The 27031-nt window shown below is 39.7% G+C and overlaps 1 protein-coding gene across 1 annotated transcript in view; it reads right to left on the reverse strand.

The window, feature by feature from the left end:
- GALNT13 (polypeptide N-acetylgalactosaminyltransferase 13) overlaps nucleotides 1-27031 on the reverse strand; it is a 230818-nt gene that overhangs the window by 198436 nt on the left and 5351 nt on the right. Inside the window, exon 2 of the mRNA XM_070941942.1 lies at nucleotides 7861-8107. Within this exon, the coding sequence (XP_070798043.1) occupies nucleotides 7861-8002 (142 nt within the window). The 5' untranslated portion in view covers nucleotides 8003-8107. The remainder of the gene's footprint in view (nucleotides 1-7860; nucleotides 8108-27031) is intronic.

The following is a 27031-nucleotide window of genomic DNA, read 5'->3' on the forward strand; positions in this document are numbered from 1 at the left end:
ACGACGTAGCCGTGGCCGTCCTGACCGTCCAAGCAACTGCTTGATGAGACCTGCGGAAAGCCAGTTCGGTACGCCTGTCCTCAGATTTTAGACCTTCAAGAGGATCAGACGATACCATTGACTGAGAAGTGAGACTAGCGACAGGGGCATCCACAGCGGGCAAGTCCAACAGTGCATCCAACTCAGGTGCCGAACAAAACAATTTCTTGTCCAGGTTACTGGGCGCGGTAGACGACCCAGGTTGGCCCCAAGGTGCCTGCAACACATCCGTGAAGAGTTGGGGGCACGGAATGAAGTCCTTTTCCTGCTTTACTTGTTTGAACAAGGCGTCGTGCGGGCCAGGCTCGGGTTGGGACACCGGGGGTTGAGCCCCCACCGACCCCAAATTGGTTGTCTGCCGGGCCTTGTGGAGCAGGGATTTGAATAATGCGGGCCGGAACAAACCCGTGAAAGCCGGGGAGTCAGGAGGTAGGTCTTCATCCTCCGAAAACTCGAGGTCCTCTGGCGCCTCCTCCTCCTGATCCGAAGTTTCAGACGAATCAGAGTCCAGACGGGACGGGGAGCGGGCCCTGCGAGAACCCGCAGTCCCCAACCCCCCAGAGGAAGTCCCCGCAGGGGAAGTCAGTGCTGCTGTTTGAGCGCCAGCCGCCATAATAGATGCCAGAGCGGTGGAAAGCATCGACTGGAAATCATACTGAGGAGGGGGCGGTGGCTGATCCACAGGGCGAAGCCCCGCAGCCGTAGGTGTGAAAGTGGCAGAAGGTTGGCGTCGTGGAGGCGGTAGAGAATCCAGACCCACTAACGAGACGTCCGGCATCGACTGGGACACGCCTCTCTGCAACGCCAAAGGCCTGAGTTGGACCGCCCTTCGCTCCGGATCCTGGGGAGCGCAAGAAGACTGAAGCGCGAGCCCCGCGTCCCGGCTTGACGAGGAAGCGGAAGCCAGTCTGGCCTTCTCGTATTGTTTCTCCAAGGCCTTATGACGACGGAGCTCATCTTTGTCCGCTGAAGAAGACTTAGAAGACCGGGACTTGTGGCCATCTGCCTTGGACCGCTTGGCCGGCTGCTTTTTGCGAGATTTGCTTGCTCTGACCGGGCTGGCCTCCTGCTCCACGTCAGAGGAAAATGATGAATCCGCCATCATAGAAGCCAGGGGCCCACCTATGTGACCAGGGGGCGTGGCTTTTTTTTTTTTTTATTAATTTATTAATTTATTAATTTATTTGGTTAATTAATTGCACAGTCAATCAAAACTCTCTGGCTCAAGGAGAGAGAAAGTGACTGGATAGACCACTAACAACTTGGGTCGCAGCGCGCTCAGACACTTCAGGGCCCTAGCCCAGGCCAGGCAGGAGGGCTGGCTTTGTAGGGCAGATAGCCTTAAAGTCGCCCCCCCCCCAGCCAACAGGGGGAAACAGCTGGTGGGGCCAATTAAATCTCCTTGACTTGGGAGAAGGTGCGAGCGGTGACACGCCTGTGGACGCCCCAGAATGGGCCCTCTGAAGGCGAACAAACTTATGGGAGTCGGGCCACTCCACGCGGTCAGAAAAAATGGCTGCCGCCCAACAATCAAAATGGCGGCCGCGCGGCTACAGCGCGGGGATGCTGCGGTCCCACGCGCTCTCCAACGGCCTCCGCTGCACCCCTGGCGCCTCTCCCTAGGTCGCCACGTGGAAGGGGTCTCCGGCCGCTTGCCCAGTCACAGGAGGGTGGCGAGCGATGTTCCGCCACGCCGCGCCCTCCGGAAGCCTTATAAATGCCGGAACGGAGCCCACGCGGCAATCCAACGGCTGGCCGAGACGCCGCCCGCAGGCACCTGACGGGACGGTCGTCTGAAAGGCTCCGTGGCGGTAGCGCGCCCGCTAACCGCCGTTTGCGATGCCCCGCCGCTCGGCTCTCTCCCCAAGCAATCGGTGTGGGGGGGGAGCGCAGCCCTCAGCCGACTCCACCGGCAGTTCTTAATCAGCCGGATCCGCCCCGAGGGGACAGAAACCGGCAGCTGTGAGCGCACGCAGGCGCTGGCTGGGACGACCTGGATCCCCAGGCACGAACCCAGCTAACAGCAGGCAGGCAGGGAAGCAAAATAAACCAATTTACAAAAGGGGAAACCCTACCAAACCGAAAATAAAGAAGGGGCTAATCAAAAATAAACAAAGGCCTAACGCTTACCTCGGAGCACAGAGAAAAACCCTCTCAGTCTGGCAGCAACTGAGAGAAAGACTGGGGAACTGTGTGCAAAAGGGGCGTGGTGAGAGCACAGAGTAGGAAGTTATTTAAATAAAGGTTCTCTCAGTTGCTGGCAGAAATGAGGATTTAACCCTATGCTGGAGTGTAGTAGCAGCGTTCTGGAAAAAACAGAGCTCTCTGATATAAGCTCTGCCACTTGTGACCCTGATCCATGTCTCTTCTGGTTCCTTCTTAGAGCTGATGGGGCACAGACAACTTGGACCTAGATCATCAACATCTCTCTTTGGGCAAGGATGATGTTGCAGCTTTGAAGGAGAATCTGCTGCTCCATTCTTCTTAAGCAATTCTCCCTGAACCCAGGACTGAGTTATAAATATCATTCAGCCCCCAACCTTACTTTTTCCAGAAATCTGTTGAGCTCATGGCAAGGCTTCAGCTGCAAACCACTTTATTAGAAATGGTTCATTTGGACTCTTTATTAGCTAAGTTTCAGATCCAAGCAAGATTGTTGTCAGGACTTTGATGGGGAGAGTTATATCCCTCTTGTCCTACTTGATCTGTCAGTGATTTTTGTTACTGTCAACTATGATATCATTAAGGACTACGTTAATGGTTGTGATAATACAATGTAATTAATCCACTAGTGACTCTGTTTTTGATCCCTTTCCACTACTGTTTAATAATTACCTAAAGCTGCTGTAATAGAATGTGGGAAAGACCTTGGGAGATGGAGCAAAGGGATGCTGCCGAGTAAACAATCAGGTAAGAGAAAGCGTAGCTCACAGCTGGATAATGGGTAGAGCAAGTGGCTCAAAGAGGACCCTTCCTAGTTTCTTAAGATGTAAAAGAGACCGTGGAAGAATTGTACTTTCAGACTTGCAATATTTTGTTAATGTAGCTTTGCAATAAAGTACAATTAGCTTATCAGGTTGTGTTGCCTTTCTGATCTACCTGGTAAGGGAGACATCAATCTTGCAAGTCTTCAAGTACAATTCCTCAGAGTGTTTGCAAAACGATCTACCTCAATCAGGTGCAGTGAGATATCAATTCCTTTGGTTCTGATTTGATGTGCTGTATCACAGGATGCTGGGATTAGAGAAAATAGCTCAGTAGGGGGGCAAAATGGAGTCATGAGGTAAATTTCAGTCAGGGTACGATAACTAGAAATAGCAGGTTTGTCAGAAGACTCTCCAGATGTCTTAATATGCTTATGCAGTTTGGGTATATTTATGAGTCTGTTTCAACTATTTAACTTTGATATTTTCTAATGTCAGAAGACGTACAGTATCATTGTTTCTATCTATCAAAGGGTGGAATGTAGTCAATTTGTTCATACCTTGAACAGCCAAACAAATCAATATTTCAACACATCTAAGAATGCTCACTCACTAGGATGAGAAGACATATTTTCATCCTTGTAAGTGGATCATAAAATTTTATCAGTAGTGTAATAACTTCTTTTCAAGCCTATCACTTTGAGTCTTAATGCTGCACTTGTCTAACCTGATAAAATACTATGAACATTTTATTTCCCCTCGAGAATGCCAAGGAACTATGATAAGACATAGTTAATGCCTTCATGTCTTAAGAGTTGAGATCACTTTGAAAGAGCACCAAGCAAATGCAGAATATTTCCAACCTCTCAGTCAGGGCGTAATAACAATGTCTCGTTGCAGATGAAGTGATACCAGTGAAGACATTTGTATAGTTATGTTTGTGTGTCTGTCTAGAAGTTCTTTTAAAGCTAATTCAGGAAAGCATAGGAGGCCTAAAAAACAGGCAGCTAAAACTGTAATGGTGGCATTTAGTAATATTTGGTAAACAGTCCATGTTTGCATCCAAATCCAGCCTCTGCTAATTAACAGCATAAAACATAACAGACCAGAAAAACAAACTAAGATGCTTCAGATTTCACAGCCAGGAATGAGAAAAACATTTTAATCTTTGATTGTTATTTAGCAAAGATAATGTTAAGATAAAGTTTTGAGTAATTGAGGCTATAATTCTACCCCCATTAGGAAATTTTAATCTCTTTGACTTCAAGAGGATTGAGGTCATATATCAGATCATCTTAAAACAATTATTCTTTAAATCACATGATCAACCCAGTTTTGTTCCAATAAGTTCACAACCAAGCAATAAGGCTGTTCTGATAAATAAAAAATTATGCCACAATTTTCTGGCCCAACATTTTAACTAGCCACACCACTCAATGATTAAGTAATGGTTAAACATATGTAAAAGAGGGCAAGAGCCAACTCCGCGAAAGCAAACTACATCACAAGGTATTATAGTTGGGACATCTTTACACAACATACAATGGGTAGTCCATAAACATAAGGTCACAATGAACATTTACAGGTAGTTCTTGACTTACAACCATTCATTTAGTGACCGTTCGAAGTTACAACAGCACTGAAAAAAGTGACTTATGACCATCCATGCTGGTCAACCACAATAGAGCAACCAGTAAAATAAATTTAAAGTCCAGAATGCTGAAGCCATTGAATAATAGGAAAAGGTCAGAGCAAAAATTTTATAACCAGAGGTTCCACTTGCAGCACCTCTAGATGTGAGGACCTAAGTGCATTCTTGTCCAAATTGCCAGAAAAGTACAGTCAGTGTAGACAAAACTGAGTCAAATGGAGCCCACTTGACTTGGTAGAAAGGCATTTCTCATTTCTCACTAGTACAAGTCCTACATCTCCTTGAGCGTACTTTGAAGAATTTGGAAATTACGAATGAAGGCGAATATACGTGTCCCAGGATAATGTTGCAGGATCCAATCTGGGTCGGTCACTGGGACCAGAGGTTTGTCTTCCGAGCTTTTGGACTTGGGCTGGAGTCCATCTTCAGGGAACTTCTAGAGCAGGGGTGTCAAACTCAAGGCCCGTAGGCCGGATCCGGCCAATGGAGTGCTTAAATCTGGCCCATGGGGCTTCCCTGGAAAGAGCAGAAGACCAGTTCGCAGCACCTCTGCCAAAAAAAACAAAGCTTGGAAGGGCCATGTGCGGTCCTCGCGAGATCCGTTTTCTCTGGCAGAAGGTTGCAGGAGGCTGTCACAGCCAGAAACGGAGCTCGGGAGCCCATTTTTGCTGGCAGAGCACTCAGGCCACCACAGACGCCCAAACACGAGTGACATTGAGCTGACCATGTTCACCCCAGCCCCCCACGAGGTCAAACACAACCCTGATGCGGACCTCAATGAAAGAGAGTTTGACACCCCTGTTCTAGAGAGCAGTTACGAAAGTTTGGAAGACAAAATCTCTGGTCCCGGTGACCGAGCCAGATTGGATCCTATAATTTAGAAATTATTTGCCACTATATATTTTGGGGATGCATCCCATGGCATGTTCAAAAATGTATTTGTTGTCAAAAACAACAAACATTATTTACAAACAGCGAAGCTCTATACAAAATATTCTTTACAGGCATAGCCACATTTCTAGATATGTAATAGGTAAAAAGATCTGCCCTATGATTATAGCTCCAGCACAGAAGAGTAGATAATCATTGAAACATTTACTTGGAAACAGCAGATGGATATCACTAAGTCACATTACAGCATGTGCTCACAGAACAGAACTGTGCTGGGATTTAGTAAGAAGTGCTGCATTGTGTAAGTATCAGATTTAATTATTTCTGTAATAAATTCTGAAGTTGAATGAACCATTTATCGTATAACATTCATGACCCAGTTCATGCCCTAGCTTAATTAATTTAGTGTGGTGATAATACTTCTCTTTAAAAGATTCAAACAACAAAACAATATTTCCCGATCTTCCCCAGAAAAGAGACATTTTTGCTGCATCAGGTTCTCTGGCCTTTGCAATTGGGCAGATTGAATCAGTTCAAAAAATGAGAAACCGATCATTTCATTCTAAAGCAATACATCAGGAACATCCACTTTTAGCAAAATAGGCTAACGGCTGCAGCTACTGTATATGTAGAGCATGGTAGAGACTACTGATTTATTCTCATGTTTGGTCTACAAATCAGTAAATGCGTTGACATCTCCATTATTCATTAAACTGATGGGTTGCACTTCTCCTCTCTTATAAACGAAAGTAGTTAAAAGGACCTTTTAGAAGTGATATATCCCAATCCAATTTGAGGCTCAGAATCACTCTGGCTCTTTTTTTATAGATTATATTAAAAAGTTAGGAAGGACAATTGATCTAATTTGTCAAACCAATCTTACTGCCTCTTCAGTTTGTGGCTTATGGAATGATTGCTTACTGTAATTGGTTACTGTGCATTAGAATGATTGTTTACTTTACAATGATTAAAATTAGTCCATAATAGCCGCAGCTTATATTTGCTACTGTATTTTACAGGAATGGTTTGGATTTGGATTCTTGATAGTCTCATGTCTTTAATTTATTTGGCTCACTATTTGATTGTTAGTTGATTACTGTTTGATTGCTGTAAGCAACAGTTTGATTGCCTGACTTGTTGAGAGTCAGGCAGCATACGAATTTAATGAATTACTGTTATTGTTAGTCACATAGTCAGCCAGATATATAGACTGCATTTATCACTTTTATCCACCTATCAAGTCTTCCTAAGGACAGGAAGATGTTGTTGCTTGATGGTGTTAGAGGTATTGTCAAAGGATGTCAGCTGTTCCAAGTAAAGCTGCTTTTTTGCAATTGACTGGTGATTTTGTCAATGCCAATAATATTCAAGTGATGCTTCAGATGTTTTGTGATTGCACCCAAGTTGCCAAATTACTATTGGTGCTATGCTTGTTTTCTTTTGCCAGTCATTCTATTTCTATTTGCAAGTCTTTGTATTTTGTGATTTTTTTCCAATTCTTTCTCTTCTTTTCTCTTTCCAGGCATTGCATTGTCCGTGATCTGGACTTTTTTTCTTTCTTTCTTCTTTCTTGCTCTTTTTCAGAGCATAATGCTGCTTACCAAAAAGGCACTGTATGGTATGTACATCCATACATAGATGTTTAGAGCAAAGATTATTTGTTTTGGGTACTTATAATGAACCATATTGCTTTTGTTCATGAACAATGTATATTAAATCAATGAATATTAAAAGCCAATGAAACCTTTTAAAAACTACTATTATTTTGCTAATCAATATCTTTAAAATGCAAAGTTAAAGTTCATCTTGAAGGCCATAGATTTCTTCTCTGAAAACAGTTCTGGGAACCATTTACACTCCCCTTGATGAATAGTAGCAAATGTTTACACTCAAATTTAACTGGAGGAATTACTGTTTAGAATTCAAGTTGAAGAGTGCTGTTTGAGCCCCTTGTGAATTTCTGACTGAAATGCCAGATGGAAGGGCCTTAGATAATAACCCAGATCAGCATTCCCCAATTTGCTATTCTCCAGATACATTAGAGTATAATTCTGTGAATTTCTAGTCCACACAGATTGTGAGTAAACTGGCTGGGAATTCTAATGTTGTAGCCCCAAGACACCTGAAGAGCATCAGGTTGAGGAAAGCTGCAGTACATTGAACATCTTTTTGAGCTTTATCGTATATGGGGAAACATTTTACAGCATTCAGGCTGGATTGTTGAAAGGACTTCTGTTACATTATTCTTGCCAACAATTCCAATTCAAGTATTTCACTTAGGCATTCAAATTACATTTAGCACCACTCACCAACAATCAAAACTAAGTCAAGGGTGATCACCAAGTTTTATCTTACCCCTTAGAGCAGGCAGCAGGGACCTTTCTTTCTTGTCATCGCATTTGTTACACTCACTGAAGTACAGCAGGAGAAACACATCCACCAAAACCCACATGAGAGAAGTGGCAAGAACCACTTTGCAGTAGACAAATCTCCTCATCCTTTATTGAGTTATTAGTTACAGGCTGTAGTAAAAGCAGGTGCTAATACGATGCTATATCCAAGCCAAGAAAGCTGGCACGAATGCACAGATGAGAACATCCCACTGAAAAATAAAAGCAGAAAAATAGAATTAGCTGACAAGTAAACAACTTCATAAACACAACCATTTTCATCTGTTACTGTTTTCTTTTAAAACATGTTTATTAATTTTTATTGTCATCCATTTGTACGTAAGAAATGCATACCAAATTTTCAGAAACAAAAATGAAACGAACTTTCCAGTGTTTAATGGTATGTGAAAATGGCTTTGGGAGACAGGAGGAAGAGTAGTAGACTAGGCAACAGTCAGAGAAGAGGCAACTGTCCCTGTAGAAGGAATAGGGATGCAACAAATTTCTCAGAAGGGGCACTCACTTGTTTCATGGACTGTAAAGGTATGGGGAGGGGAATGTACTTTTAGATAATGGTCAGCCTCACAAAGTAGTCGAGACAAAAAACACCCAGATGTACTAACATTAACTTTATTACAGAGTTATATTAAAGAGAATCTTTCAAGTCATTCCCATATTCCATTACAAGTGTATTTTAGTGGTGGTTGCTTTGATGTTTTCCAAATTTGGGTTATGAGTATCTTTAAAGAACTCTTCAGAAATGTACGCTGGCTCCAAAAAAGAAAAAAAATGAGCAAGCATAAACAGAGGATTTAATGAATTCTCAAGTGAAATACCTTGTTGCAATAACACTTACAAGAAAATGGATAAATGATATAGCATTGGTGTTAACTACAGCTAAAAGATGCGCTATTCATGCTCAAGTAGGCAGACATGGAGTATCAGCATCAACAGATATTGTTTCATATTTCCTTTAATAATACATGCAATTGCATGCTCCTCCCCTTAAAAATCACTTTCTGTTGACATATTTGGGGTTCTTGTCTGGTCTATGCATTACTTCACACAAATAATTATTGTAGCATTTTCACTTTTACAATATGAAACTATTTTCCAAAGTAAGTCAACGATGTAATTCAGTTTCAGTTGATTATGATCAGTCAATAATGGCGCAATTAATCTCTTGATGACTCAGTTGAGAAAATATATATATATTGAAAAAAATGGGAACATAATACTGGGTGCGAGGTTCTTTAAATTTAAATTCATACAGTTTCATTTATTACCTAGCAGCAGGTTGCTTCCTCTATCTACTTTTACCATTTTTTTTATTTTGTAAACTTTTACCTTTCCAATGTATTAAAAACAGTTCTACAAACTGAAATCCCAAGCTTCTTCAAGTGTCTTGAAGAAATGTCCCCAATGAGCCACGTAACGCAGGAGGGAAAAAATGAGAATACAACAGGGACATTTGGAAGAATCAAGCACAAATTTTAAGCCCAAATTCAGAAACCATGAATAGGAGGAATCAAAGCTGGTAGGCTGAATAAATAATGGATTTTTTCTTCAAATCTGCAGGGACTCCTTTCCTCCCCCACCCTTCCAAAAAGGAACAGACAAGCAGTAGTTTTAAATACCTTGGTAGCCATTCCCAGGAACGACAGGTCAGAAAAATGGGACCACTAATTGGATCATTATCTTAGAAACTTTGATAGAAGTAGCCACATTGAAACTGATGAAACTGATTAGGAAATAAAAAGGTGCTATATATAATTTATTTATAAGATACCACCCAAAAAGCAGGGTTATCTTTGAATTATGGTTTTGTTATAGTGAAGTTTTTTTTTCCTTATAAAATTCAAATATTTAAATTTCCATTCACTCATTCTTTAGAATTCGACTTATTAACTCCAACAAAATAAAATTATTAAAACAAATTCCTTTATAATACATTAAAGGTAATTTCTTAAATACAGTTAATAGGCTTATTTCCATATAGTTAATTTTCCCACTTAACATATTAAAATTATAATTGTGGCGCAGTGGTTAGAATGCAGTACTGCAGGCTACTTCTGCTGAGTGCAATTTGGCAGTTCAAATGTCACCAGGCTCACGGTTCTCTCAGCCTTCCAACCTTCCGAGGTGGGTAAAATGAGGACCCAGATTGTTGGGGGCAATATGCTGACTCTGTAAACCGCTTAGAGAGGGCTGTAAAGCACTGTAAAGCATTATATAAGTCTAAGTGCTATTGCTATTGCTATAATTCCATGCAATGTTTCAAAGGGCTTTCAGTTTTGGTGGACACCACCACAGAGGTTGTCCACTCCTGATTAAAACCTGTGACTGATCAATCCACATCTCAGTTCCCTCATGCCTAAATGGACCTTATCTGTTTCCTATCTTCTTTGGCACCAGTTTCACCAATTTCCATAAAAAGTCTTTTTAACACTATGTTTTCTATGTCCAGCTCTGAGTGTAGCTGCTAGAACAGCTGCTAATTTTTAAGATGTCTCTTCTCTCCAGTTACAGCACATTAGCAGACGTGCTCAGAGACAAGCCCACTCCAAGCATGGTGGGACAAGTGACACTCAGTACTGGAAACTAGGATTTTTCCCATGCTAGGCAGTAAGGAAGATCCCATTGTGAAAACAGGATTTATTTTCCCCCTGGTAACCTTTCTAGAAAAAAGGGGATTTTCATGTCAGCGCAAGGGGAAAGCCGGAGGAAGGAAGGCTATAAAGTTGTATGTATGTACAAATGCCTGTGGGTATGACAGACAGTGCAAGAGAGGGGAAGGATATGTTTGTGTGCCTCTCTGATTGGAAGGTGAAAACACATTTCTGTGTGGTTATGTATCAGGGGAATGCTGTGTGTCTGTTTCCTGTTTTTTATGGAACTATCTTAAGATAACTTTGACAAAAGACGGTGTTTAACCTATCCCTAAGGAATCAACAGCTTGCACACTATTTGATAACCAAGCCTGCTGCTCTCCATGACTTTCCTTTATTAAAACAAACTCAGCGGAAAAAGCATCCAGAAAACTCACACATTCCTATGTCGTACGCAATCCAAGTCTAAATAATTTACATGGGTAACAATTAGGGCAAAATCTACTACACAGGTAGTTAATTGAGTTTTGGGAGAGAATGTGTCTCAGCCCAGCCCACCTCACACGGATGATTTTCCACATCAATCATGACTTGCCCCCTGCAACAAGAATAGTGGAGGGTGTAAACTCATATTATATATCCAATTTTATCATGACACCCAAGCAAAATCTGCAAAGACTTTCAAAATAGTATTCATGCCATCTAAGAAAATGAAATATATAATACTCAAGGTATATAGATCTGGATTCTAAAGGTTAATACAAAGAAGTTTGTAGAAGAAAAGCTTGCCACCCCTTCCACTGCTAGAAAAACTTGGCCTCCTTTCTCCCTTTAAAAAAAAAAAAAAAGCCAAAGGTTTCCCCTGACCACTTGTGTCCAACACTAGGGGGCAGTGCTCATCTCCATTTCTTAGCCAAGGGAATTAGCATTGTTTGGAGACCCTTCCATGGTCATGTGACCAGCATGACAATACACCAAGGGGCATGGAATGCTATTACCTTCCCGCTGAAGTGATACCTATTTATGTTCTTGCATTTAGCAATAGCACTTAGACTTATATACCGCTTCACAGTGCTTTACAGCCCTCTCTAAGCGATTTACAGGGTCAGCATATTGCCCCCAACAATTTGAGTCCTCATTTTACGAACCTCGGAAGGATGGAAGGCTGAGTCAACTTTGAGCCGGTGAGAATCAAACTCCTGGAGTGAGCAGTGAGTTAGCCTGCAATATAGCATTCTAGCCACCCTACCACCACAGTTCTTATTTGAATGCTTTTAAACTGCTAGGTGGGCAGTAGCTGGGACAGGAACGGGAGCTCACTCCATCATGCAGTACATGCTCTCAAACTGCCAACCTTCCAGCCAACAAGCCCAGCTTCTTAACTGTTAGGCTACCATGCCTTCCCCCCACCCTCCAGTTCCTCCAAAAACTATTTCCAGAGGATGGAAATGGAAAGATTTTCGTTTGTGATTCCCCCAAACAATTTACATTTGGAAGCCATGCTAATTTTGGATTGTTTTCCTCCTCCTTCTCCTCCTTTGGATTTTCTAGAAGACTCCCTCAACCTTGGGATGGGGACGAGTGTGGGTGACTGCAATGAGGAGGAAGGAAATGAAAATTTTCTTTTCATTAAGTTATTCCATGTATTCTATATAAGGCTCTGGGTTGAAATGGAAGCAATTTTACATCCAAGAAATGCTTATATCATTCTTGGACTATTTCTAACTATTTCTAAACACTCAGTGAACTTAAAATCTCTCAGTGAGAAATCTGAAATGCTCTCCGTGTAATATTTTTACCGTAATTAATATATTGACAGCTATATATTCCAGAAACAGAGAAGAAAGTATACTAGACAGAAAGGATGCAGCAGACTAGAAGGTGCCTGAACAAATTCAGAACGTCATTCAACCTATTCAGTTCATGACTCTTTAATTTAGTTTTCACTGTAGTGTTAGAGGCTTTGAGCCAGCATCCGAAGATACAAAGGCTGCTACACCACAGATTTAATATACACAGGCCTTGGTTTCCAACAGTGCTCTTCTTAAAGCAGCTTAAGTGTCTTTTAATTGAACTGTAATGCCAAGGAACATTGCATTTCCGATATTAAATATCAGAGCAGGTAAGAGTTCATAGACTTTTAAGACATTTCCAACATTTTGTAAACCAACATTGGTTAGAATCAAGTCTGGCAACAGAACAGTTAAACTCAAAATGAATGTTTATCTTGGGAACGTAATGCTTCATAATTGAAGAAGGGATTGTGCAAAAAGTTCATGAATTGGGGCTTTTACAGAGCTCATTACTGGAGAGCTATAAAAACACTGGTGGTTAAAAGTTGTTGTTAACAAGGTAAAAAGCCTGAAAGCTGCATTACAATGGAAGCATAAGTAATATGTGATAACATGCTATCTGCGGAATGGTTCTCGCCTAAAAGTAAAATCAATTTGCTGGCAGCACGGCCAACTATAAAAGCCATTTAAATCATGAGTTCTGAACCAAGGACAGGAGAATTACAAAAATAAATTACTATCCGCTCAATCGCCCTTAAAGGGGATTATAATTGTCCCGATTCACAATTTAGTTACATTTTAATAATGTATATTCTGGGTTAAAACAAGATCTAATCCTCCTTGTGGAGTTTTCTAAATTCATAGCTATTCAATCTCCCTCAGGGCCTTTCACCTATCATGGTATACACTCCCATAAATAGGAACCGAGGGATGCTAACAATTTGGCATTTATATCCCAAGAAGACTTGAAAGATACTAATTTGCTTTTCTGACTTAGATTACTGATTTTTTCATCCACTTTTATTTAAGGTCAAAAGGCTCTCCCAATAAAAATAAGTTTTCAACTGCTCCTCATCAAAGCCTTTTTTTTTTTAATCCAAATTGAAAATGCCACTAAGAATTGTGAGTGAGCTAAATTATGCAAAATCCCCCCCAGTGATGATATTTAGGGTGCCAGGAATCAGGTAGCTCCCAAGTTGTATACACAACACAGCTCAGGAAAAATCCTGATCCTTGTAAAGAAAGGAACTTAGTTACAGGAACTCATCAAATGGTTGCGCTAAAGCACATCATTCCTTCCTTTTTAAAGCATAAGAAAATTGTCTTCCACCCCACTGATATGCAGTGAAATCAGAGGCAGGGGAGGGGAGTACCTGCATTACTAGTGACAACCACAATTGTCTCAGAAGATGAACATTTCTTTTCTTTTTTATTCTTTCCAACCATACTGAAAATAAATTATGTAAATTGGTTCGGAGTTTTTTCTATCAGCAGGACAGTTCTTCTCCATGACTAAATTATAAACAGAGAAAAAAGCCAGCAAAAAAAAGACTTTTGACCATTCTTCCCAATTCCAAAAGTGTACCATAATGGAAGAGGCAGTTCAGTATTTAACAGTAACAGAGTTGGAAGGTACCTTGGAGGTCATCTAGTCCAACCCCCTGCTCACGCAGGAGACCTGTACTAGGGATTCGAACCACCGAACTGCCAACCTTTCTGATTGACAAGCTCAGTGTCTTAGCCACTGAGTCACCTAGTTAGGTACTTCTAGGAAAGCTCCAGTTTAAGCCTCTTCCCTCCTGGTCATGTGACTCAGAGCTGAAGCTTTGCAGCCTGCCCAGTGCCCACATACACGGAAACACAACACAAGAAGGGGGGTGGGGGAATACAGATGCTTCCTATGGACACTGCTGGTTAACAGGGTTGAAATTCCAGAGGCTGTGTTCTGCCTGCTTTCCCTATCTTATTTGTAAATCCAGAATCTCCTTGAGCTAAATATTGTAAAGAAACTTCAGAATAACTTCATGATGAAAAGAGCTGCTACAAAAAAAAGCATATGAGAGAAAAAGCAAAACAAAAAACAAAAAAAAAAACAACTGATAAGCTTTTTTTATCAGATGTAAGTTGAAGATAACTTCCAGATATCATTCTGACTTCTTTTTTCTAGCGGATATTATTTCATGGAAACATATGCAAGTTTTCAGATCTTATCAATCTGGTTATCTCTATATTACCAGAAATACTGTATATTCTGTATTATTTATAGCCAACAAGAGACATTCAGGCTCAGAAAATGAATGTGTGTTGTGGCCCCGCCCTCTGAGCCTATCCCATCGGAGGAAGAAAGCTCCGAGCATGAGGAAGAGGAGTCAGCCAGGCCTCCCTCTCCAGGCCCCTCCCCTCTGGCACTGTCTCAGGTGCCGGCCGAGGGAGAGGAGATTAGCAGGGAGACAGGTGTCTCGGATGAGAGCGAAGGAGAGACATCATTCCTGGACGCACGCCTCCAAAGGCGTGATAAACGATTGCAGCAGCTCAGGAGGCGTGCTAGGGATTAGAACTGAGTCACTGGACCACACCCCAGAGACTATATAATAGAGGGTGGTGGCCAGTGATCCTTGTGACGAACAAAAATAAACCTTGGATAGTCACTAAAGCCTTGTTCGAAACTGCTGAGAGGAATATTTATGGACTCTTGTACGCTGAGTATATTATCTTTCTGTTTCTGTGGAAATAAAGCACTTGGCAGACGGTGTGTATATCGCTGCCAAGTTGGAGATAAAGACCTGGGTGTGTGCCAAGTGCTTCCTTAACCCTCAGCTGGCTGTGTTTGTGTGTGTGTGGACGGGGACAGATCAACGTGATAGCTACAACTCTTTTCCATAGGAGGCTTCCCACAATTTGCCTTGGAAATCACCTTAAAGTCACCTTAGCAAGATGGATGACATAGAATAATAAATAAAATAAAAATTCCAGAGGCAACATACAACCCTTAGGGCTAGTTGCCACTGATAATCTGATTCTCAATGAAGATTGACCCTCATGCCAGTAGACATATTCTCTCCCTGGTATCTCCCCAAAACTGACTCTCCAAATTACGGTGGTTTATGTATTCTTTATATAAGATGTAAGCTGTTGCTCTAACCCCCGTGCCTAGATCTAGCACTGGAGAGACAGTTCTTGCTATTTCATTTGAACTAACCAGGGTTAGTCAAGCCTAGGATCCAGATCATTCAGCTTGCTTGCTCCAAACCATTACCAAGTTGTATCTTGATCCAACACCACAAGCACTACACAGAGCTTTCAAAATTGTTTCTGGAGGATGGGAACTTTGGTACAGTAGAGCAATAAATTAGGATTAATCTCTAATTGATACGATATCTGAGTGCACACATGCTAAATCCTTTGATATTCAGAGCTGGAGGAAATGAGAGTCATAGATCTCGGGCACTGCAGAATATGATAAGCCAGGTTGTGTGAATTGAAAATGAACTCTCTGTTGGTCACTTCCTCAACTCTGCATCTGCCCATTCTGCCTTTAGCTGGCCACTGTTCCTCTTCCTTTCATTTTCAGATATTTCTGAAGCAATTTTGTGGGGGGGAGGCTTCAAATCTAAAATGTCACACAGCTTCAAAGATATCTGAATGCACATGTAGCACTAGCCTGTAACTCAATAGATTAAATATGTATTTCCTCACCATTGTTTGCAGTTGACTGGTGCTATGTGAGCTTCTTTGTGAACCTCAAAGCATCTTTAGATCTTCCAGTTCAAAACACTAGTGTCCTAATAGGAATAGTTAGGATGGCCTAATGATTCAACTGATGGCCATGTATTCTCTCTCAAGCTTGGGCACACCCTTCCAAAACTTGGTGTTGATAGAAGAGGACAATTATTAAATATTAATAACTCATGGTTCTGGGCGACTTAAAAATGCAGTCATGAAATTCATAAAAATCTAAAAGGTTACTATTCAGATGTACAATGTACATCTCTTGCATGGCATAAGAAGAACCTTTATCTAATCTGAGTTACATAAAGCAAATTTCAGCATGACTAGACAATAATGTATCATTTGGCTAATTAATTTATTTTTGATGTGTGTGATGAGTCTTGGCAGTTTGCAACCATTATAACAATGTAAGCTACCAATTCATATTAATAAAATAATTGCAAAAATACCTAAGAAAATTACTAAGTAGGTTTAATTAATTACTCAAAACCAATAAAAAAAGATAGGCACCTATCACAACATTTGTCCCTAAAGGGTCTATGAAAGATGATGCCTTAAAATAAACCAGCTTCATAAATTACGCTTTGTACAGTTTAAAAATTTGTAGTTAAAAATTACATTTCCTTTCCCTGATCTGGATGTCATTACAAGAAAGTTCATCCAAAAAGGGAACTAAAGCAAGTGTGAAGGGACTGCAAATGCTGGTGGATAGTTTGCACAACGTATTACACTATATTGTGGTAAGAAACAGGAATAGCCACAAAGCAGTTCTATTTCTGCAAACACGCCTCTGCTAGATTATTTTAAACAGCAAGACAGCTGGGAAAAACTTAACTTTCTTCAATTTACTCATAGTGGCTACAATTCCAAATAAGCCACCACTTCAGTCACTCTGACACTGGCTGGAATATCCATATGGGAAGACTAGCAAACTGTTTCCAAGAATCACTTGCCATGTTATGCCATGATGAATTGACCTTCATCAATTATCTACTATTATCTCATATTCAAATCACTCAGTCACGGCTTTATAGAGACCAGATTCTTTTTTTTTAAGGAAAGGACATCATTTTGTAAAACACGACAGCAGCCAATTATGTTTGAAAAAATTAAGAGGTCACACTCTCATGAGCGATCTCAGGAGAACACAGAAATATAATGAGATTAGGATATTTTTATGAAATATTTTTCATTTTATGTAATGTATTTGTTTGACCACATCTATAAACCTCCCCAATCTAACTGACCAGGTACAGGAGCAAACTAAGGCAGAATATCTTGAAAATAAAAACATTCCAACTACCCAAATAATGAAAGCAATGTATAAGAAAAGAAACTCCAAAGTAGAATACAGTAAGTTTCCATTTGAACAAAACCCTTTTAAGGGCCTCCCTGAATAAAAGGGATCTCACACAGGCCAATCATATTGCTGACGGGAGAATGTGTGAGGTCTACTACCAATAAGTCTGCTTAATTCAGAGTTCTTTGACCTCCTGTGGTGGTGAAGTCAATTCTGCAGTAGACTTTCCCTTGTTTTGTATATACCAATCATTCTTGGCAAGGCAAAAATAAATCCTCCATCTTTCACCACGGTAACAAGCACTCTGAGTCAGGCCCGGTAATTTACCAGTAGCCAAAACAGATCCTAGTTCTCAGTAACAGGTTTCTTCAACTACTGTAGCAGTCCAACTGCTGCCTTTCTATACAAGTTATAGCTTCTAGGTCCGTGATGGTGAACCAATGGCATGCATGCCACAGGTTGCACATGGAGCCATATCTGTGGGCACGCGAGCCTTGCCCTAGCTCAGCTCCAGCATGTACACGTGCGCCGACCAGCTGATTTTCGGGCCTCCCAGGCCCACCGGAAGTTGGGAAACGGGCTGTTTCCGGCCTTCAGAGGGCCTCCAGGGGGTTGGGGAAGGCCGTTTTTGTCCTCCCCAGGCTCCAAGAAAGCCTCTGGAGCCTGGGGAAGGCGAAAAACGGACCTACCGGGCCCACAATGCCATCATGTGCCCAAAGTGTGGGGCACGTGGGGGGGTCTCGTGCGCATGCATGGGGGTGGCACACATTGAATTATGGGTGGGGGCACGTGTGCGCACGACCCCCCCACACTCCCCCCACTTTTGGCATGCAATGCCAAAAAGGTTAGCCATCACTGCTCTAGGTCTTCTTCAAAGGCAACTCCAGTTACACGTTGAAATGATCCAGTTATGAAGTTATCAAGTATAATTTAATGTTGCTAGAGCATCAAGGTTGAAGAAGAGCCTGTAGTACAGTGGACTAAAGCACTGTTATTAACAACTGCTGCTTGCAATTACTGCAAGTTCAAATCTCACCAGACTCAAGGTTGACTCAGCCTTCCATCCTTTCTAAGGTAGGTGAAATGAGGACCCAGATTGTGGGGGCAATAAGCTGACTTTGTATAAATATACAAAAGTATGAAGGCTATTGCTTAATGCATTGTAAGCTGCCCTGAGTCTCCGAAGGGCAGCATATAAATTAAAGCAAAAAAAAAAAAAAAAGGTTCAGACAGAGCTGCAACTGCACACCAGCCAAACCTAACTAAGGGACATTTTAGTTATTGCTTCCACTCATTGATCCAGGAAGCTCTGTACATCCAGGAGGACCTCAAGTCACACACCGATATTTTCAGCCCCTTGACCCAACTAATAGCAAATATTGGGACTGATGTTAGTTAATGAGCCCAATGTTTACAGCAATACCATATTGAACTTGAGCTTGTTTATCTTACCCACACCCTAGCAGCAGTTAGACATTGATTCAAGCTATCTACAGGATTTCAAATTTTCCATAGGGTGACAGTATAAATCAGAATACTGATGCCATTTCATTCCAGACTGATGGATAACTTCTCTCATATAACTAATAAGGCGAAGGAACCAAGTCCTGCAAGATTCCAAAATGGTACACCCAAGGACCCAATCAATATTTCTCCATGATGCTGGCTGGATTACCCAGTCGGGTAGTAGTGGAACCAATACAGCATGGTGGCTCCTACTTCCAACCATTTCAGGTGCTGTTAAAGATTATCATGATCAACAATATTAAATGTTGCCTAGGTGTCCAAAATGAGGAGTACATTCCCTCATCCAGGTGCCAACCAAAATAATTTATTACAGTCACTAATGTAATTAGGTGATTTTTTAAATCAGATCTCTGCAGTGTAATCCACAGCACCTTTTCAACAACTTTTCCTAAAAAGGGGTCAGAAGAAATGTATCAAATATGGCTGGATTGACAAGCAATCTCTTCAAAAGTGTGTGTCTGTGTGTGTGTGTGCAACACTGTCTCCCTTCAAGGCTAGTAGGATCCCACCTCTTTCAAAGAACCATGTGCTACCTCTCAAATCCTGCCACACATGTCCTGCCTGAAGGAAACAGAATGGACATGGATTTGGCCAACAGGTATAGAAGTTCACATTGCCAAGATCCTTATCCACTTCCTTACATTCCATAAGGTGAAAACCATTCTAAGCTAAAATGAAAGACACTCCCTTCAAACACAAGACCATTTTACACATCTGTGTAATTCATGTGTACTCTAATATTCAGAAGTAAAGGCACATCCCCTGACAACATTATCTTGGCCCTATTTTAGAGAAACAGTCTCTTAAAAATAAGTTCATTTCATACTTCTGACAGACTTATTTTCAAGAATAGACTAATTCATTTATTTAACTCCAATTCAGAATAGACAATGAACAACAATACAATATACAACATGTTGTTACCTGTTTCTCAACAATTATCCTAACCCTAAATTTTAAGCAATTTTTGGTAACATATATGTTTGTGAAATTTTTGTTACGAGATTAAATTAAACAATATTACTGCCTGCCTTCTTTTGTACACATTTGCTTTCCACAGCTGAATCCATCACCAACTTCACTGTGAGGCATTGAATTTGACAGCAGTTGCTTGGCAACAAAATTAATAGTTTTCTCCATTGTACCTGTGGTGCTTGCATTCTCAGATTTTGGTAGAATTCACTGATATACAACTTCACTTGGTCCAACATTTAAAACAGTCCAAACAATTGTTGAAAAATAATGCACTAATGGAAGATTGTAGCTAAGAGTATAGTTATTGGTTTTCATGTTCTACTGAACTAACTAGGATTTAATTGTAGGTAGGTAGGTAGGCAGGCAGGCAGGCAGGCATGAGATCTGGGAAAGTTAAACAAGGACTTTCCTGAATCTCACGTCCTATGAAATAATATATTCCTGGAAATAAATTGGATTAAGTGTAATGGTATTTACTTCTAAGCAGAGGTGTGGATAGGACTGACAATTCATCTCAGCCTACACCTCCTACTTCCTACAAAAGTTTCAAAGACAAAGTTATTCTGTACCTCAACAAAGGCAGACTGTTATTAATGAAAAGCAAAACTATTTTGAGCAACCATATGTTAATGGGCCAAATCCAGTTTACTTATGATAGGCTCAAACATGTTTTTGAATTATGCACATAAAGGATTATGCACATTCTTTTTCAGTTTCTTTAGATAGGTATTTTTCATTTTTGTCTATTTGCTGCATTATGAGTAATGGGAAGGAACACGAACTTCTTCTATTGGATAATATTAGGTTTTTTTTTGCAACCAAGTTAAATCAATGTTACAAAAAGTCTTGCTTGTGTATGGTCATAAACCTATCCTCGATAGCTGTTATTTGTAAGTAGGAGCAGCAGTCAATAGGACTATTACAATTGCTTCACCTGAACTTAAAGAGAGAGTAAGTCAATATTCTACCGATTAATTATGCTTTCTCCTATGCATGTTGATGGCTAGAGCAACATTTAAAGATATTTTTCTTATTTATTCAATTTGTATAATTGCCCACTCAACACGTGAGTCAGAGAAGCAATAGCAACTAACTAAAAAATATGAAATATACTACAGCCAGTTGAAGCCACCAAAGACCAGGCAGTCTCACTAGACTTCATGATCCAGAGAAAAAACAGGCCTTTCGGCAGGACTGGAAGCATCCTGATCTCAAAGACAAAAGTTGTTCCCTAGGTCAGCCATCACAATGGAAAAGGTATTAGAGAATCAGTTTGATCTTAAGGCACCAGGCTTTAAACCCGGAAACTGTGAATTCAAGTCCAGCCTTAGCCAAAAAAACTTGCTGAGTAATATTAGGCCAGTCACTCTCTCTCTTTCAGTCCAACTCACCTCACAAGCTATTATTGTGGGGAAAACAGGAAAAGGAAGGGGCATTAGATATGTTCACCATCTTGAGGTGTTTACAAAAAATAATAAAGGAAAGATATAAATAAATAATATCACATTGTATCTACCAGAGGACACTATTTAAACGATGGGACTTGAAGCAACTCTATCAGATCTTATCAGATAGGCAATATACTTATCTGCTATATAAAACATTATTTTAAATTTATAAAATTACATTTTTAAAAGCTATTTCAAAAATATGAAGTGGGTTGGATTTATATTTCGTTATGCTTCTCACACATTTATCTTTTACACTGATTTCTAAAATCTATATCAAGGATCAACTCAAAATCTCTAACTTGAATCAAAGCAGGCAGAAAATGTATAGCTAAACCAGTTCTCTGCATTAAAGGTACCTAATTAGAACATAAAAGACAATGAAGATCGAGTCCCAAAATATTTAACTGGAGTCCCCATAAACACTACTATACAATCAAACTGAAAAGAGAATGGAGCATCAAATTATTACAGAAATGAGAGGGAAATGAAGCATTTAAATATCAAGTATTCAGAGCCCTAAAAAGACACTTGATTTGCTCAGCTACAGTAATTTCAAACCAAAACTGACACTGTAATAATAATAAACACAACAGCAAGGTTAATGCAGTTCAAAATAATTGCTCCACCGCTATTCCAGATATGGTGACAAAAAAAAATCACACATTTTCTATGCTAGAGCTTAATTACTGTATATCTATTTTAAAAAATGAAAATCCGATGCTCCTTTGCAGCAGTGAACAAGTCAGTGGAAAAACTCAAAGACTGCTAGAGAAGGTTCTCAAATGTTTCAAAGCAGTTTTGTGGGGTATGATGGAAGGAATTTGCCACGAGCTTCTACTGACTAAACAGAAGCAGGAGAGTCCACCTAAGCAAGTAGTTCTACCTTAATTTGGAATACTGTTTTTAAAAGCAGCAACTTTGAATTATTTCACAAAGTAACTGCTGACTTTCACTACAACTCCCACAACTTTTGTCACTGACAATGATGGGTGAAGCTTCTGGAATTTGAAATCCTAAACAACTGGAAGGTACTGGATTGCCCATTTCTGTATTAAGCATTACCCTACTGCTTCATACCTGGTGTTTTAGCACAGACTCTTTCTATATGCTCATTTTCCTATCAACAGTACTTTATACGCTGCAAATAAATTTACTACTCTGGGCAGAGGAATGTAAATAAAGTAAAATGTCAATGCTTGTTGCAAGAAACACTATTCTTCTGAAGCAGAAGCCGATGGTCATCACTGAGCAGTTTTCTTCCTTACTGTAAGAAGGGACAGTTGGCTGGGAAATTCTGTGAATTGAAGTCCACAAATCTTAAAGTTGCCAAGTTTGAGAAATACTGATAATGTCAATACTAGATGACTGATAGACAGGCTTCAGGATTTTAAGTCCAAAGATGAAATGCAGTCAAATTTCATCACAATATAACACTTGGAAAATAATTATCACAGGTTGTAAGAAAAAAAGTATACATTATCATTTAATTCCCACTATTTTAAGATACGTATATTTATTTCATAGATATGACAGCATACCACTAGTTGCTTAGCAGTCGTCATATGGTGAATTAAACTGGATTTTGGGAAGAAAATAATTAACATATATTTAGATTAGAACCATCTTAAATTATTTTCTAATAATTTTCAACCTGCAGGTTTTAGCTCTACTATAGCATTTCTAAAACAGCTGAGGTGGCAAAAATTATATTTAAATTTTAATTCTATTTAAAAATTTCCTTAAATTGTTCTTTTTGTTTGTGGCTATATGTTGCATATAATTTTTAAAAAACGCTGTTCAACACAAGGGAGACGGAACTACATACAAATAAGTTTATAATCCATCAACCTGAGTATGTATTAAAAAATTTGACTTCAGAAAATGCAGTATTAAGAGTTGTATTATCCCATGTATGATGTTTGCGATAAGCACACAACTTCCTTTCATATTCATCCATAGCCAAATAAAACACACCTGCATCCGTGAAGAACTGGCTATTCCTACAAAAGCATTAGATAATTACATAATTTAACTTCCCAGGATGGTTCTTTGTCATCCTGACAATAGACATTTTCCCTCACAAAATTCCAGCAGGAAATGTTGCATTCATAATCCATACTATGGAACATTTTGCCATGATATAGACAGACTTCAACATCCCCTAGCTGATGGATTTATTGATTATTTATTTAAAACATGTATATAGCTGCCCATATAACAAACTCTGGGCATTTCCCAATCAAAATAAAAAACATATTAAAACTATTAAAATCAAGCGCATAAATACAAAAAAACTGAAGACAATCTAGCTTTGATATGCATTCACCTCATCTTATTAAAGCCTGTGGAACTCAATGGGATTTAAGCAGCCCATTGAAAAGTGGAAATCCATCCTTTGCAGTCAAAGTGTCGTATGTCTTTCAAGTCTATAAGGTGAGGCTTTAAAATGTAGCCTACAGTTTGACATAGCTTGCTGAAAAGATATTTTCAAGCAACCAAGATTTTAAAGCCTATCTCTATATTAGATTTGATTCTGTGTTATACAGAACAGATCATATTTTCTCCAAAGTTTAGGAAAATTTTTCCAATCAAGTTCATAAAACTAAATCAGAGGGTTTTTAGAAAAAGAATGGGTTGTATGTAGAATGATTGAACAACTACATTCAAATAGAAAATATGAATTTTGCTTTTACAAACAAGACAGTAGGTACTTGGTTTATATTACTTGCAATGCCGTAACTTTAGTTGTCAGTTTTAAATCTAGTCTCTCAAAAATAGTTTGCACAGACACTTAACAGTAGTGTCTACAGTTATATTTCGATTTCATTGCCATATGTTCCTTGATTAGCAAGGAATAAATACATAGAAAGCAGGTTTACCTCGAATGCGTAATGAGGGCATTCTAAAGGTCAAGAAATTTCAATTTTCTTGATTCAGAACTATTCATTTGACACATAGAAGCTGCACACTCCACTAAGAGTATATAGTCATTAATTCTGCATTTTTCCCACTAGAGTGAATTAGCTGTGCTTACACATGCATCAGACTCAGCAGAGATCAGCTTACAAAGCAGACCTACAAGCCTGGGAGAAAAAAAAGACATGGTTGCTTTAAGAATTCAAATGGAAGTGCTTTGCATGCATCCCCACATTCCAAATCACTTCTTTCAAAGATTTGCACAAACTTACACTTTATTTATGTATAAAATATTTAAAGCCAGCTCATTCTCTATTGGTTATGAATCAGAAAAAAAAATTGCTTAGTTTTTATAATCCCAGCTGAAAGTTGCAGATACTTACATACTAGAAAATAACTACTTCTGATCAAAATGCAACAGTCAATGTCATAATGCAACGTAATATTTAGGATTAAAATGGGAGGACAGAGAAAGAGAGGCAAAAAGCCAGAATGTGACTTCTTCCAATTTCTCATGCGTTATAGTCAAGGAACTAAGAGTTGCTAGATGACTTTCAAGAACTGGCTGACAATCAGACATACAGGTAGTCTTTGTTTAATGAGCAGTTGTTTAGCAAACATTCAAAGTTACAACAGATCTCCACAGAGCAACTTACAACCAGCATATTCTTCTCACAATCACATGGGTGAATTTTGGGCAGTTAGCAACCAGCCGTTTGCAGCATCCTACAGTCACAATGCAATGGTTTTCTGCAGTTTTTGTCAGTTTCCACCATTTACTTCCTGTTTCCGGCAAAAAGAAAAAGAAAAAAAAAAACCACTGAAGAAAATGGGTTTAGTAAAACAACTGCTGCAAAAATCAGGTGTGGTTGCATGGTGACCCATGTAACAACCACAACTTATGACTGTAATTCCAAGATCAATACAACTGCCTGTATTGACCTGTTCTGCTAACTCAGAAACATCATGTTTCTTTTTTAAAAAAACTGGAAAAAGAGTATTTAAACCTTTCAATTTATCATTTGTGTTCTTTGAATATACATGGCACAACACTGAAAGATTATTCTTTCTAATCTATATACAGCTATCATTCTCTTGAGAGAGAGACAGAGACAGATCTCTGCTGCATGAGCCGCTTTGCTGAACAGCAACAGGGACAAGGGCTACTCTGCTTCTCCCAAAGTAAATCAGATCCTTAGGACTTCCTACCTTGAGGCCCTCGAGTTCTATCAAAATTTTTGCTTTCCCCATTGTTTGGGGTTCCTCTTCCTTGTATAGCAGGCATGCATTGATTGTTGCAATAAACATGGTTCTTCTCTCCCGTACTTCTGAATTTTCTATGATACTTTCATCTAGCAGTTGATTTTAGATTTTGGCACTTTATCATCCCCCCCTCCCCAATACATCCCTATCTCTCTATCTGTCTCTGTCTCTCAGAGAATGATTGGCACAGGTCTGTTTTATATATATACTAACTACTGGTAACAGTAACTCATAGACTTATATACTACTCTATAGTGCTTTACAGCAGGGGTCTCCAACCTTGACCACTTTACGACTTGTGGACGTCAACTCCCAGAACTCCTCAGCCAGCCATGCTAGCTGAGGAATTCTGGGAATTGAAGTCCACAAGTCGTAAAGTGGCCAAAGTTGGAGACCCCTGCCTTACAGCACTCTCTGAGTGGTTTACAACATCTGCATATTGCCCCCATCCTTCTGAAGTTGGTAAAATGGTCCTCATTTTACCAACTCCGGAAGGATGAAAGGCTGAATCAACCTTGAGCCGGCCAGAATTGAACTCCTGGCAGTTGGCAGAATTTAGCCTGCAATATTGCATTCTAACTACTGGGCCACCACGGCTTTTGATACATTCTATACATTCTAATCCCCAAGGGGAGGGGGGGAAGCATATGATTAAGCCATTGATATACTGTATGAGAATAACTTGGCCAAAACCATGCTAAATGTTCTTCGTACCATTTGAGATAGAAGTCAAACTACAAGTCTTTAAAATATTTCAGACTTGCATATGTTAATCTTTTTCAACATACTTTTTATGTAGACACAAATCTGTACAGTGATTAGATTAGCCCACGATCCTAATAGTGACAACAAATCAAGGAAATTGGGGCTTTTCTGTGCCAAATTTCAACAAGCAGTATCTGTCAAGAGTCTGTCCTCTATACAACTGTTATGATTCAGAAATCCTGCTTTGAGCACATGCATCTGGGCAGTGTAATCTTTTAAGTAGCAGATCAAGGATTTAAAATAGGAGCCTTTTAAGCAGCAGTGAAGGCTTGTGGGAGGCAGGAAAGGGAAGCCACACACGGTAGCAGCAATAATTACCACAATCTTTCCTTTGCTTAAATAAGTGAGACAAAATATTCTGTTTTATCAGTGAATTTAAACAAGTGCTTTATTTATTTATTGGCTTCTGCAATAACAGGACTAGACTCTTCCATGTAGAGGTTCAATTACCTTTAAGGTAATTTTAATCTATTACCAGTTCACTAAATGTTGAGAGCTTTTTCTAAAAGGTTGCAAACAAAATAGCTGATATACTAAGATGCTTGCTGCCAAACACACAAGTTAAACTTTCCAGTTATATCTGAATACATAAATCCTGAAACTGTTTCAATCAGTACTATGAAGGTATGAAAGATCATTCATACATATATTTCTATAATAGTTTAGTGACAGCAAAGAAATCCATTCAGCGGTCACCCACTTATATCACAAAAGAGAAAATATTTGCAAAAATAAATGAGTTACATATATATACTTTATCATGAATACATTCACTTTTAAATGATTGCAGTACTCCAGGATAAAATAT

This window comes from Pituophis catenifer, unplaced genomic scaffold (genome assembly GCF_029215685.1).
Source record: "Pituophis catenifer annectens isolate HBS135680 unplaced genomic scaffold, rPitCat1.0.hap2 SCAF_1, whole genome shotgun sequence".
In the NCBI taxonomy this organism is placed as follows: Eukaryota; Metazoa; Chordata; class Lepidosauria; order Squamata; family Colubridae; genus Pituophis; species Pituophis catenifer.